Source organism: Chelonia mydas, chromosome 3, assembly GCF_015237465.2.
Source record: "Chelonia mydas isolate rCheMyd1 chromosome 3, rCheMyd1.pri.v2, whole genome shotgun sequence".
Classification (NCBI taxonomy): Eukaryota; Metazoa; Chordata; order Testudines; family Cheloniidae; genus Chelonia; species Chelonia mydas.
In genome coordinates this window covers 117,384,011-117,396,676 of record NC_057851.1, presented here as the reverse complement: position 1 = coordinate 117,396,676, position 12,666 = coordinate 117,384,011, and the positions used below count along the sequence as shown (strand labels likewise).

At 42.3% G+C, this 12,666-nt stretch overlaps 1 protein-coding gene across 5 annotated transcripts in view; it reads right to left on the bottom strand.

Annotated features, from left to right (window-relative positions):
* The window catches only part of LOC102936907 (solute carrier family 22 member 2), a 32,910-nt gene that overhangs the window by 17,341 nt on the left and 2,903 nt on the right, over positions 1-12,666 (bottom strand). For all 5 annotated transcript variants that reach the window (XR_006290048.1, XM_037895102.2, XM_043544292.1 and 2 more), the window contains exons 2-4: positions 6,860-6,963; positions 4,642-4,796; positions 1,857-2,025 (exon numbers count right to left, since the gene is read on the bottom strand). Coding sequence is in view for 4 of the 5 variants with exons in the window: in XM_037895102.2 (XP_037751030.1) it covers positions 1,857-2,025; positions 4,642-4,796; positions 6,860-6,963 (428 nt within the window). In the remaining variant the exon portion in view is untranslated. The remainder of the gene's footprint in view (positions 1-1,856; positions 2,026-4,641; positions 4,797-6,859; positions 6,964-12,666) is intronic.

Here is a 12,666-nt window from a genome sequence, read left to right as displayed (position 1 = left end):
AATGTACTCCTCATGAGGAGCAATTTTTCAGCTACAGTAACTCCTTGCTTAACGTTGTAGTTATGTTACTGAAAAATGCTACTTTAAGGGAAATGATGTTAAGTGAATCCAATTTCACCATAAGAATTAATGCAAATAGGGAAGGTTAGGTTCCAGGAAAAAAAAATTTTCCTGGAACCTAGCCTCCCCTATTTACATTAATGTGTGTATACACACACACACACACACACAGTACAAGTTTTAAATGAAAAATTTAGTACTGGACACAGCAATGATAATTGTGAAGCTTGGCTGAGGGTGAAGTCAGAGGGTGGGATATTTCCCAGGGGATGCCTTACTGCTAAACGATGGACTAGCACTCGGCTGAACCCTCAAGCGTTAACACATTGTTGTTAATGTAGCCTCACACTCTACAAGGCAGCATGAGTGGAGGGAAGAGAGACACAGAATGGCAGAGAGAGAGAGACAGACACACAGCGTGTGTGCGAGAGAGAGAGACAGACACACACCGTGTGTGAGAGACACACATTGCGTCTTTAAATACGCTGACCCCACTCTAAGTACACTGCCTTTTTAAGTAGATCAGCAAGTTGAGACAGCAGCTGCTGCCAGCAAACTCCCTCCCTCCTGAGCGCTGTGGTGTTCCCCCCCAAGTTCTGTGGAAATGAGGTACAGGAGTGGGGGGGGTACACCCTGACATCATCGCCCCTCTTTCCCCTCCCCCACAGCAAGCAAGAGGCTCCCAGGAGCAGCTCCAAGGCAGAGGGCAGGAGCAGCACACGGCAGTGGGGGGAGGGACACCTGAACTGCCCGGCAATTGATAGCCTGCTGGGCGGCTGCCGCACAGGGAACTTAGGGGAGCTGATGGGGGGCTGCTGTCCCACCCAGGTTCCAAGCCCCCACTAGCTGGCTCCAATGGGCTGCTCTCCCTGAAAGCAGTGGACAAAGCAGGTGGCTGCCAAACAACGTTATAAGGGAGCATTGTGCAACTTTAAACAAGCATGTTCTCCCATTGATCAGCAGCATAACAACGAAACAACGTTAACCGGGATGATGTTAAGTGAGGAGTTGCTGTACACCATCACCACCCTCCACACACACCCCGCTAAAAGCACTGGAACTCTCACTCCATTTACTCACGTCAAATAAAATTCACAAAAATAGACAAAGGAAGAAAACAAAAAACTCTATCCCCCTAATCCCCACTCCGGGCAGACAACTCTTCATGACCCAAGTGCTCATACAAAGAAAAGAGTGAAACCAAAAAGATACAAGTTAATTATTTTAAACAATAAATCAAAATGATCTACTAAAAAGGAACCTATATTACTTTTGGTTGTGCCACAAAATATAGTGTCATTTTAAAAAAAATTATGTGCAACAAACCACTTTAAATAAAAATACTTCACCATTGGACAATGACCACTAATTAGCCACTATTTCAAGGTGATGTCAGTCAAATTATGGCCCTAAATTATGTAATAATTTCCCTTTAAACAAATGTTCAATTGATGCATATATAAAATTCAGTTCTATGTGCCAAATTATTTTACATCCAATTTAAAAAAAAAAATCCATTAACAGCATAACGCAACAGAAGTTTGATTCCTAAGAATAATTAGATAAGATGTGCATGCTCTGATAAACCAAGGATTGAACATTAAAGGAGCCTATTCCCATTCTTTATTGGTGTAGATCTGCTATTAACCAGAGTAATGTGCATGCAGATCTGCAGTTAACCAGAGTAATGTGCATGCAAGCAGTATACGACATTCTCCTACAGCTCTTTTGCATCTCTCTTGGATGAAGGGAAATTGCATTTTAAATCTTCTGCTGAGGTATATGAAAGTCCTTACCAGTAACAGAACAAGAGGAGGAAGCACGGTAGAGTAACAGCAAGCTGCAGCCATCTCCAGTGAGGAATAGCATAAGCAACACCATCGAGGAGGAGGAGTCCAACTGTAAAGGCTACTTGATAGAGAATTCCCACAGTCTTCCTATGGCTTGGGCCAACAACTTCTGTGACTGAAATGTATATGATATAAGTGACTGCTCAAAAACAGAAGGAAAACTGATGGATCATTTTAGAGATGGAAAAGCCAAGAAACCCTACTCCACAAACAAGGGGTTTCAAGCATTTTGGGAGGTGTAGGTTTCTTTTCAGGGATTCTGGAGGCAAACACCAATTCCCTGAAGAATGTTCCTTAAAAATTCTAGATTTTTGCATAAAATCTATCACAAATCCTTTGGTACTAGCAGACCAAGCTTAATTTGCTTATGAAAATTTATTTTTATTAGATCATTGAGGTCAGTACTTATGTTCTTATTCCAGATTGTACTGTGCTTAAATCCTATTCTCGGTTATGGCATTCCATGCTTAAGTGAAACACTATCACCAAAATTTACATATGGGATATTTTACTGTACAATACAACACTATCCTAAATAAAGTTCCAATAATGTATAACTGAAGGATCATATTGTGCCAGGAGGTAATTATCCTTTGTTGTAGGACTGATGTGAAGTGGAGGGGGCAGCTGTTCCACTAGTGGATGTAATACTCAAATCACGTGTGTGTGTGTGTGTGTGTGTGTATATAGATATATGTATGGGGGTGGGGGGGGCACAGAATGGACTGGTTGTTACATTAGGTTTTCTGCATCTCAAACTTCTGGATAGCTACATTAGCTAGATGTTTCTGCTACAATGTTTAGCAGTATAATCGTTTAAAATGTTGGCATTTCAGTTTTGTCACCTTCAGAGTTAACACTCCACTGAGGTGAATGAGGCAGTTCACACCACTCAGAGCTATTGTTTAAAAACTGTCCACTTTACAGATTCAGGAAGACATGCAATGCTAAGCCATGTAGCATTTGAAAGATTTTCTTTGCAACTGTAAAGGAGAAACACTTATATTTTAAGAACAAAAACTAAATTCTGCAACACCTAAGGGATCCCTAATGGCACCTTTGGCAACAGTGAACTATATTTAACCGACCATAAAAACAAAAAACAAAACAAAACAAAACTAATGCTGGATCAGTGTAGAGTGACATAATCAGAGTGACACTCTCACTATTTGAGCAGTGCTGGATTAACACATAGGCAAATGAGGCATATGCCCAGAGCCCAGATTGGGCAGGAGGTGATGGGTTTTTTTAACCAATGCAGATTTTCGCACAAACTGAAAAAAACTTCACTGGGCATGTCTACACTACCACTAAAGGTTTCAGAGTAGCAGCCGTGTTAGTCTATATCCACAAAAAGGAAAAGGAGGACTTGTGGCACCTTAGACTAACAAATGTATTTGAGCATAAGCTTTCGTGAGCTACAGCTCACTTCATTGGATGCATGCACTGGAAAATACAGTGGGGAGATTTATATACACAGAGAACATGAAACCATGGGTGTTACCATACAGACTGTAACAACAATGATCAGGAAAGGTGAGCTATTACCAGGAGGAGAGCGGGGGGACGGGGGGGGGGGGGGGACGGGACAGGACGGACGACCGCTAAAGTCAATCTAACTTACGTCACTCAGGAGTGTGAAAAAGATACCCCCCTGAGCAACGCAAGTTATATCGACCTAAGCGCTGTCTACACTGGTGCTATGTTGGCAGGAGACGCTCTCCCACTGACATAGCTTCCGCCTCTCACAGAGGTGGAGTAATTATGCTGCCAGAAGAACGCTCTCCTGTTGGAATACAGCATCTTCCCCAGATGCACTACTGCTACACTGATGCAGCTGCACTGATGTAGCTCTTCTAGCGTCGACCTGCCCACTCATTTGAGTGGGTGGCATTGCAACCTGGTGCATGGGATTGCAGCACTGCTCAGGTTTGACCCATCCACCCCCGTCCTGGTGACTATTGCCACAAGCAGCAGCAGAACAAGCAGCCAGTCCAGCAGATCCACAGCCTGGCCATGGTGAGCGTACCTTACGACTGTTTGCTGTGATTCACATTAGAAGTTGGGGCCCAGGAAGCGTACGTTTGCCTAGGACCCAGAGATGGGTTAATCTGGCTCTGCATGTGATCTCTTTATTGCCTTCCCACCCTCATCCTTCAAATAAGCATGTAATATCAAAGAGCACCAAAACAACTTCTGCCTTTTTCTTGGTAGGTATCTACTGTATTTGAGTTATTGTTTAAGATGTAAAGCCTGGCTTTGCCGTTTACTGCTCCCTTATGTATAAAGATTCCTCAAAGTTGTTTGTTTTCTCTGTTTGTTTCCTTACAGTCCTCCCTCATCACCTCCTCCCTTCCATCTGTTTAAGAGCACAGGAGCCTAAATAGTGATGTCACACCAAGCTGCTGCACCCTTCCCTCTTTTGCATACGGGGGAATGGGAGGCTGAGCTCTGGGGTAAGTGGGACTGCATCTCAGGTAACAGCCTCATTTGACATCACTACTCTGATCTTCCAAAGACATCGGAATCTGAGGGAAGAAAAACTGATCTCTCTAAAGTACACTGATAAGCAGGGGGAAAAACAATCTCTGAGCAAGTCATATATATTCACTTTCAAAAAGCAGCAAAGGGCCCTTTTCTGCTTTCCAGTTCGCATTTAGTCCAATGAATTGCCAGTTTTCCCTTCATGTCCCGTTACCAATATTACTCCCAGGGAAAGCACCAGTCTTACTCAGGATGTAGCCTGCTGTCCAGCTGCCCTTGCTGACCAGTCCTTGTAGGAAGCGAAAGATCACCATCCAAAGGTAGCTTGGGGCAAAGGCCAGAAGAACTCCAGAGATGGCACTTACAAGGATTGTCACTACAAGGCAAAGTTTACGGCCAAATCTGCATGGGAAAAGAATTACATTTATGAGATCAAAATTCAGACACACACTGAAGTAAACTGTTAAAAACTTCATGTAGCATTTAGAAAATCCAAACATTTGTCTATTGGAGGGATAGGCCCACATTAATATTATAAAACTACATTTTTCTGGTGTTAATGGGGGCCTAGTGCTCACCTACCATTTGGGTTAACTTTTCCATCGCTTTGTAATTCCATAAAAGCTTTTGAGCAGTTTGGATGAAACCAAGTATCCCAAATGATAGGTGAGCAACAGGCCCACATTAATATGAACAGACAATAAAGGTATCCCTTCCTGTCTATTTTTGGAATTACAGTCTGTGTTGTTAAGTATGGAGGAAAGATACCTGCGAATGAATATAATTACTCTGCAGTTTCTTTTGAAGTACCTATGTAATGTGAGGATTAGGAGTAACTAATTTACATACAAAGGGCCTGTCATAAATATAAAGGGAAGGGAAACCACCTTTCTGTATACAGTGCTATAAAATCCCTCCTGGCCAGAGGTAAAACCCTTTCACCTGTAAAGGGTTAAGAAGCTAAAGGTAACCTCGCTGGCACCTGACCCAAAATGACCAATGAGGGGACAAGATACTTTCAATTCTGGAGGGGGGTGGGGAAACAAAGGGTCTGTCTGTGTGATGCTTTTGCCAGGAACAGATCAGAAATGCAAGCCTTCCAACTCCTGTTAAGTTAGTAAGTAATCTAGCTAGAAAATGTGTTAGATTTTCTTTTGTTTAATGGCTGGTAAAATAAGCTGTGCTGGAGGGAATGTATATTCCTGTTTTTGTGCCTTTTTGTAACTTAAGGTTTTGCCTTGAGGGATTCTCTATGTTTTGAATCTGATTACCCTGTAAGGTATTTACCATCCTGATTTTACAGAGGTGATTCTTTTACCTTTTCTTCAATTAAAATTCTTCTTTTAAGAGCCTGATTGATTTTTCACTGTTCTTAAGATCCAAGGCTTTGGGTCTGTGTTCACCTGTACCAATTGGTGAGGATTTTTATCAAGCCTTTCCTGGGGAAGGGGGTGTAGGGCTTGGGGGGATATTTTGGAGGAAGATGTCTCCAAGTGGTCTCTTTCCCTGGTCTTTGTTTAAAATGCTTGGTGGTGGCAGCATACTGTTCAAGGACAAGGCAAAGTTTGTACCCTGGGGAAGTTTTTAACCTAAGCTGGTAAAAATAAGCTTAGGGGTCTTTCATGCAGGTCCCCACATCTGTACCCTAGAGTTCAGAGTGGAGAAGGCCTTGACAGGGCCCGATCCTGCAAACCATCCATGGTTAGATCTTCCATTGACATGAAGTGAAGTTTCACACGTAGAGAGAACTTACACGATGAGGCCTGTAGAGCTTGCAATGCAAAGCAATTTGGAGGGGGAGCGGAGGGGAATACGTTATTAGGAACGTGGACAACTTTTCCAGTGACTGGAAAAATGGTTCTAATGGTTTATAACACAACGTGCGCTTCCCTGTGCCCGGAGCCAGTGGTATACCCTTAATCTCAATGGGAGTCTACAATGATTTCATACCCTAGTTCTGAACATGGTGCTGCGGTTACGTAAATCACTTGTGTCTCATATTTGCATTGATATTGTATCTATTTGGCAATCTCCAACTATGATTTCTTGATAAGCAAACCTTTGTCAAAAGGGAACAGGATGTTTTCATATCAAAATTGCAGTTCGTACCCCAGAAAGACAGAATGACAGCTCCAGCTCAGTTTCCTGGCTTTTGTTAACAATCAATATGTTCATATAGGGTGTCTGGGTTTTTTGCACGTATCACCATAAAATATACTGAAGAGCACATGAGCACTGCCGGGAGGAAGCTTGTGGGATCAGGAAAGATCTGCAGCTACAAGTAAGCATAGACATCTCAGAGTCTTTGACATGTTTTTCTAAGACGGAGAGACTTAGAAGTGTTCATTCACTGAAAGGCGCATGAGCACGCTATTAGTCAGATGGATTTGCTTCTACATTTGTTTATTTTTAACTGCTAAACATTGATTAGGGATATCAGCTATGTTTTAATATCCCACACATACCTGTCTGCTATGTAGCCGATGTATACCGATCCCAAAAAAAAGCCAGCATTCACACAGGACTGAAAGAGATCCACCTTCCAGGAGTCCTCACACACCAGGTTAAACTGAAGAGGCACATCACAGTTAGAAGGGAAACTCAGTGAATATATCCACTCCTTAAAACTAGAAGCTGGTTGATACCAACAACCACTTTAGCCTTGCCTTATTAAAACAGCATTCTGTTCCAGGGTTGATCCTGCATTTTAAGAGTACCACCCAAAAGCCCCAACCAGGATTAGGACTCCTTTGTGCTAGGCACTGTATAATCATAGTTCATCACTATGGACTTGAACATCCTTGGACATAGACATGCAGGCAACTCTGGTCCCTTTGGCAGCTTCCACTGGGGGCTGGCAGCTATGGTCCCAGCCGCGATTCCTGCTTCTTCTCCAACTATAAATCAGCAGCCCTGGCTGCTCTAATAGGGGTCTCAAATTTTCTTTGCAATGAAGATTCTAGATGCCTATAACAAACAGCAAACACCATGTGACCTCCACTGGGCCACAGTCCGAGTGCAGCTGCCTTGAAATACTGTGCACTCTGAGCAGGAAGAGTTTGAATTTGCCGTAAGAAGCCCAAGAAGAGAGGTCCTCAGAGCTTGCTGGGCCTGAACACAAGGTCTTCAAGACACTGGGGGGGGGGGCTTTGGAGAGCCAAAGCAGGATTGTCCCTATCCAAGTGTTATCCAGAATCAACCCTGTTAGATATTGGCTACTCATCCTTGGGTTTTGTGCATAGTTTTAGAAAATGTTTCGTAAAGAAATATTCGGGGGGGGGCGTGAATGGGAGGTGTTAAAGGATGTAAACCTGTCTGTATATCCCTTTCCTTCCTGCTGGTGTTAGGTTAATTAAAGCTATGTATTTGTAATCCACACACCAAGATGCGTTTACTCCTGTGCTGGTGTACTTCTGGTTATAGGGGTTACCACAGGACAAAGGCTGGTGCTTCCCCTGTGTTACCTTTACATTCTGTGATTTTTTTCCCGTGTCCATTGCTGGACAGCCAAGTAAGGGCTGAAAGGAAGGAGCTAGGGCCTTTGTTGGAGGCCCACAGTTGCAACCACGCTGGAAGTTGTGGGCAGTGATGGGGATCCTTATCCAAACCCTTTAAACAAAACTTCAGACTTGATCAAAAGATGTCTGCTCAACTGAGGTGCCCATTCTGACTCCACAGCAGGTAGGCTCCCCCAGTGTGGTTGGCAGCAGGCCAGTTACCGAGAACCTACTGTTCTTTTCAAAGATATTTAAATAGAAGAATGTTTAAGGTGAAGAAAGTTACGATTAGCAAAAAAGTAGGTTTTTAAACAAAATTTTTGTCTGTTTCTCCATCTGTGAACAAGTGTTTGACTCAGCGCTGCAGGAGGCAATTAATCTAGTTCTTGCCAGTAGAGGCCATTCCAATGGAATAAAGCAAATATTGACAGTGCATCTTCCCCGGGGACCTCACTTCGCTTTAAAATTGACAGCAGAACTCATATGTGATGCAAGAGAGCTGACTCTGCAATAACATTGAGGCACCTGACTGCTCCAAATACCTAACAGATACATAGGTAATCTGGGACGAAGTCTAACAGACCTATAATAATGATTGACAAGGAGCACAGGATTTTTAACTGAATTTTTGTTTACTTTAAAAAAAAAAAAAAAAAGCCTAGAAGTAAGAACTATAGTTCTATCTGTGGAAATCTTTTATAATGCAGATTTACACAGTTATAGAAATGTTTTGGCAGGCTCCCAAAAGCTATTCAATGCAAGATCTTTAACAAATTTAACGAAAGTAGAAGAGTGTTCCTCGGTCAAGATTTCCAAAAGCGATTGATTGTGGCATCTCAGTTTGAGTCCCATCTTGAAATGCCTCAGAAGAGCCCAATTTTCAAACAGTTGTGAGCACCCACTTTGAAAATGAGACACCTTTTAAGGTACCATTGAGACACCCAGGATCAACAGTGACTTTTGTAAACCTTGGCTCACTGGACTTACATTTTTCCTTTGTCCTTCAGCTGCTGCTATATAGACAATACAAATAATTACAAGTTAACAAAAGGTCTGTTGCAGATGATAGCAAATATGAAGCTAAAATGCTCAGAAATTATTATTCATAAGAAAACGAAGGCAGAGAGAACCTGTCTGTGTGTACAGAGCTCTTCAACACAAGGGACATTTGGGCCAAAATGTTCAGAATTGACTGTTGAACGTCACACACCCAAATCCACGTTTAGACACCTAAATAAGTGGTCTGATTTTCAGAAAACCCAATCACCTGCAATGCCCATTGTCTCCAAACTAGGCATGCTAAGAGGCTTAACATGGGTCATTCCCTCACCAACATTACCTCCTGTCATTTGGATACTCGCTTCCATCTCAATACAAAGATTTATCCTTAGAGCCACTTCATAGGCAATTTCACCTTCAGGTTCTCATGTGCTAAGCCAATGCTGCAATGTTTGGGTTACAAACGCTACAAGGGAACTGCTTTTTAATTATTTTTTTTTAAATAAAATAATGGAAAGCTTTTATTTTAGATGCTTTAAAAAAAGATATTTTGGGCTAAATTTGATCTGACAAGGTCCCTTAAGACAATTTTCTTACTCACTAAAAATTAACAATGAGGCTTCATGTTGAAACATTTATCACTTAGCGTACACCTGTGAATAGGGTATTTTCACAAAACACATAATATTGCCCAATATGCACCTGTTATTTCGAAGACTGTCAAGCAATTAAAAAAATGAATGGCGATTAATTGCGTGATTAAAAAAAATTGTGATTAATCGCACTGTTAAACAATAGAATACCATTTATTTAAATATTTTGGATGTCTTCTACATTTTCAAATATATTGATTTCAATTACAACACAATACAAAGTGTACAGTGTTCACTTTATTTTTGATTACAAGTATTTGCACTCAAAAAAATAGCATTTTTTAATTCACCTAATACAAGTACTGTAGTGCAGTCTCTTTATCATGAAAGTTGAACTTACAAATGTAGAATTATGTACCAAAAAAACTGCATTCAAAAGTAAAACAATAAAATTTTAGAGCCTGCAAGTCCACTCAGTCCTACTTCTTGTTCAGCCAAATCACTCAGACAAACAAGGTTGGTTACATTTGCAGGAGATAATGCTGCCTGCTTCTTGTTTACAATGTCACCTAAAAGTGAGAACAGGCATTCACATGGCACTGTTGTAGCCAGTGTCACAAGATATTTACATGCCACATGTGGTAAAGATTCATATGTTCCTTCATGCTTCAACCACCATTCCAGAAGACATGCTGATGATGGGTTCTGCTTGATAACAATCCAAAGCAGTGCGGACTGATGCATCTTAAATTTTCATCATCTGAGTCAGATCCCACCAGCAGAAGGTTGATTTTCTTTTTTGGTGTTTCAGGTTCTGTAGTTTCCACATCAGAGTGTTGCTCTTTTAAGACTTCTGAAAGCATGCTCCATACCTCATCCCTCTGAGATTTTGGAAGGCACTTCAGATTCTTAAACCCTGGGTCGAGTGCTTTAGCTATCTTTAGAAATCTCACATTGGTACCTTCTTTGTGTTTTGTGAAATCTGCAGTGAATGTGTTCTTAAAATGAATATGTGCTGGGTCATCATCTGAGACTGCTATGACATGAAATATATGGCAGAATGTGGGTAAAACAGAGCAGGGGACATACAATTCTCCCCGAAGGAGTACAGTGGGAAGTCTCAGAGCTCAGGCTGAAGCCTGAGCACAGAGGTCTACGCTGCCATTAAACAGCCTAGCAGCCTGAGCCCTGGGAGCCTGAATCAGCTGGCATGGGACAGCTGCAGGTTTTTATTTGCAGTGTAGACATACCCTGTGTGGTTGGTCAGACCAGCCCCCACATGGTGCTGCTGTGTCTATAGATTCTCTAGGTGCTCAATCTCCTGCAGAGGCACTAGGGGAAAGCTAACCAGGTTTTCCCAGAATGCACCAACGTGAACACGGTTAGACAGTGTGGATACATTACCTTGTTTGGCATGTGGTTATGTTGTGCCAAGAGTTTGTGTGGATACAACTCAGCCATGTTTGTCGTCTGATGAGAATGGCACAAACTGGTTTCTAAAACAGGGTTGCATCTATGTGTGCAGGGCCTTAAATAAAGGATCCTCTCTAGGAACTGCTTCTATATAGGCCCTTGAGTTTGCTAATAGGAATGTGGAGAACCACCAGGGCAGCATGGCCTGACGTGGGTCCCTGGGCCTGGCACCCAGTCAATGGGAATGTACAACAGCACTATCGCTCACTAAAGTCAGTGGCAGTAATTGGGCTGGTTGGTGCCTGCTCCAGAGGAGGAGCGTACAGATGGTGACTTCTGAGGGAAGCATCGTGGAAAAAGACAGCATGAGGAGCCCTGCGCAGCCCTAGCCACACTGAACCCCTGAATCCAAAAATGAGGGGAGCAGCAAAAGCAGGAAGCAGAGAGAAAGGGAGGTGGAAAGGAAAACAGGACGGCACCAGGATGCTAGTGAGAAAGATAAGGGAAGGAGAGGGTCAGAGACTACAAGAAGTGCTGGATTTTGGGTGAAATGTGAAGATGAGGTTGATTCTGCCTGTCCTTGGTGCAAGGGGTGAATGTCTCATAGGCAACAGCGACCTGGATCAACACGCTAGTTTTTGTCAAATTAAAAGCAGTTCCAATGTCCAAGCTGAACTGACGTATTGTACAGCAGTTAAAGTTTCTCTTGGTTGTAATAAGTGACTAGAGTTGTTCTTACAGGCATCTGCCACGAACCAAAACCTTTAATGAACAAGGTTTTAGAACAATTTTACAAGTAGAAAATGGAAATGATGTTTTCTTCAGTAAATTTACAAAATTGTTGTCAATGAAGTGGAATCTGAAGAAAACTTTACACAAAAGTGTGTGTATTCATATGAAGATAATTCCTGTAAGCACAGGAAAATTAGTGTCAGAAATCAAAAAGTATTCACAATTAAGATGTGGAGATTTTCTGAAAATCTAAAGGGAAGGAAGTTTCCAATAAAAAAACAAAGAAACAAAAAAGCCCCACAATGACAACTTTGTTTTCCCCCCTTATGGTTCATATGTTTTGTTGCTACAAAAATTGTATTTTTAAAACATTTTATCCCACTAAATCCAATTCCTCAAGTAGCTCAATCATTAGTCTAATCTAGGCAGTAAATCCTTTTATTTTTTAGTTCGTTCATTCTTATCAATTGCACTTCAACAAGTGACGTTTTTCTTTGTAGCATTGTGCCCGCATCCCACCATCTGATCCCTGCACAGAGTCCCACTGCAGTCATAGGCACGGGAGCCCACTCACAAAGATCAGATTGCCATACTGGGATCAGAGTGAAGGAGGACATATTGGCTGCAGTTACAAGGACTCTAAAGCACCACCTCTTCAATTTCAGCAAAGTAGGACATTTCCCTAACAGCAGTGACGACATGTTCACCTGCCTACCTGATGTAATGGGAATAGATGGCACAGCATTACAATAGCTTCAATTATTCCCCTCTAGCACCACTCAGAGAGGGGTGCTGGGTAACTATTCCTCTTCCCCAAGGGCCCTTACCCATGGGACTCCACAATTCCCCCTTCTACATGAGACCACTTGGAGAGATGGCCATGGAGCCCTAACAATATCCCGATAACTCATTTTCCACTGACACGAACAGTACCACACTACCAAGAGGTCAAAATGCCTATGGAGATCAGTTCCTGGGATGAAGGGCAGCTGCCTCAAACTCAGCCTGGGCAAAAGCAAAGTGTTGCTACTTGGAATG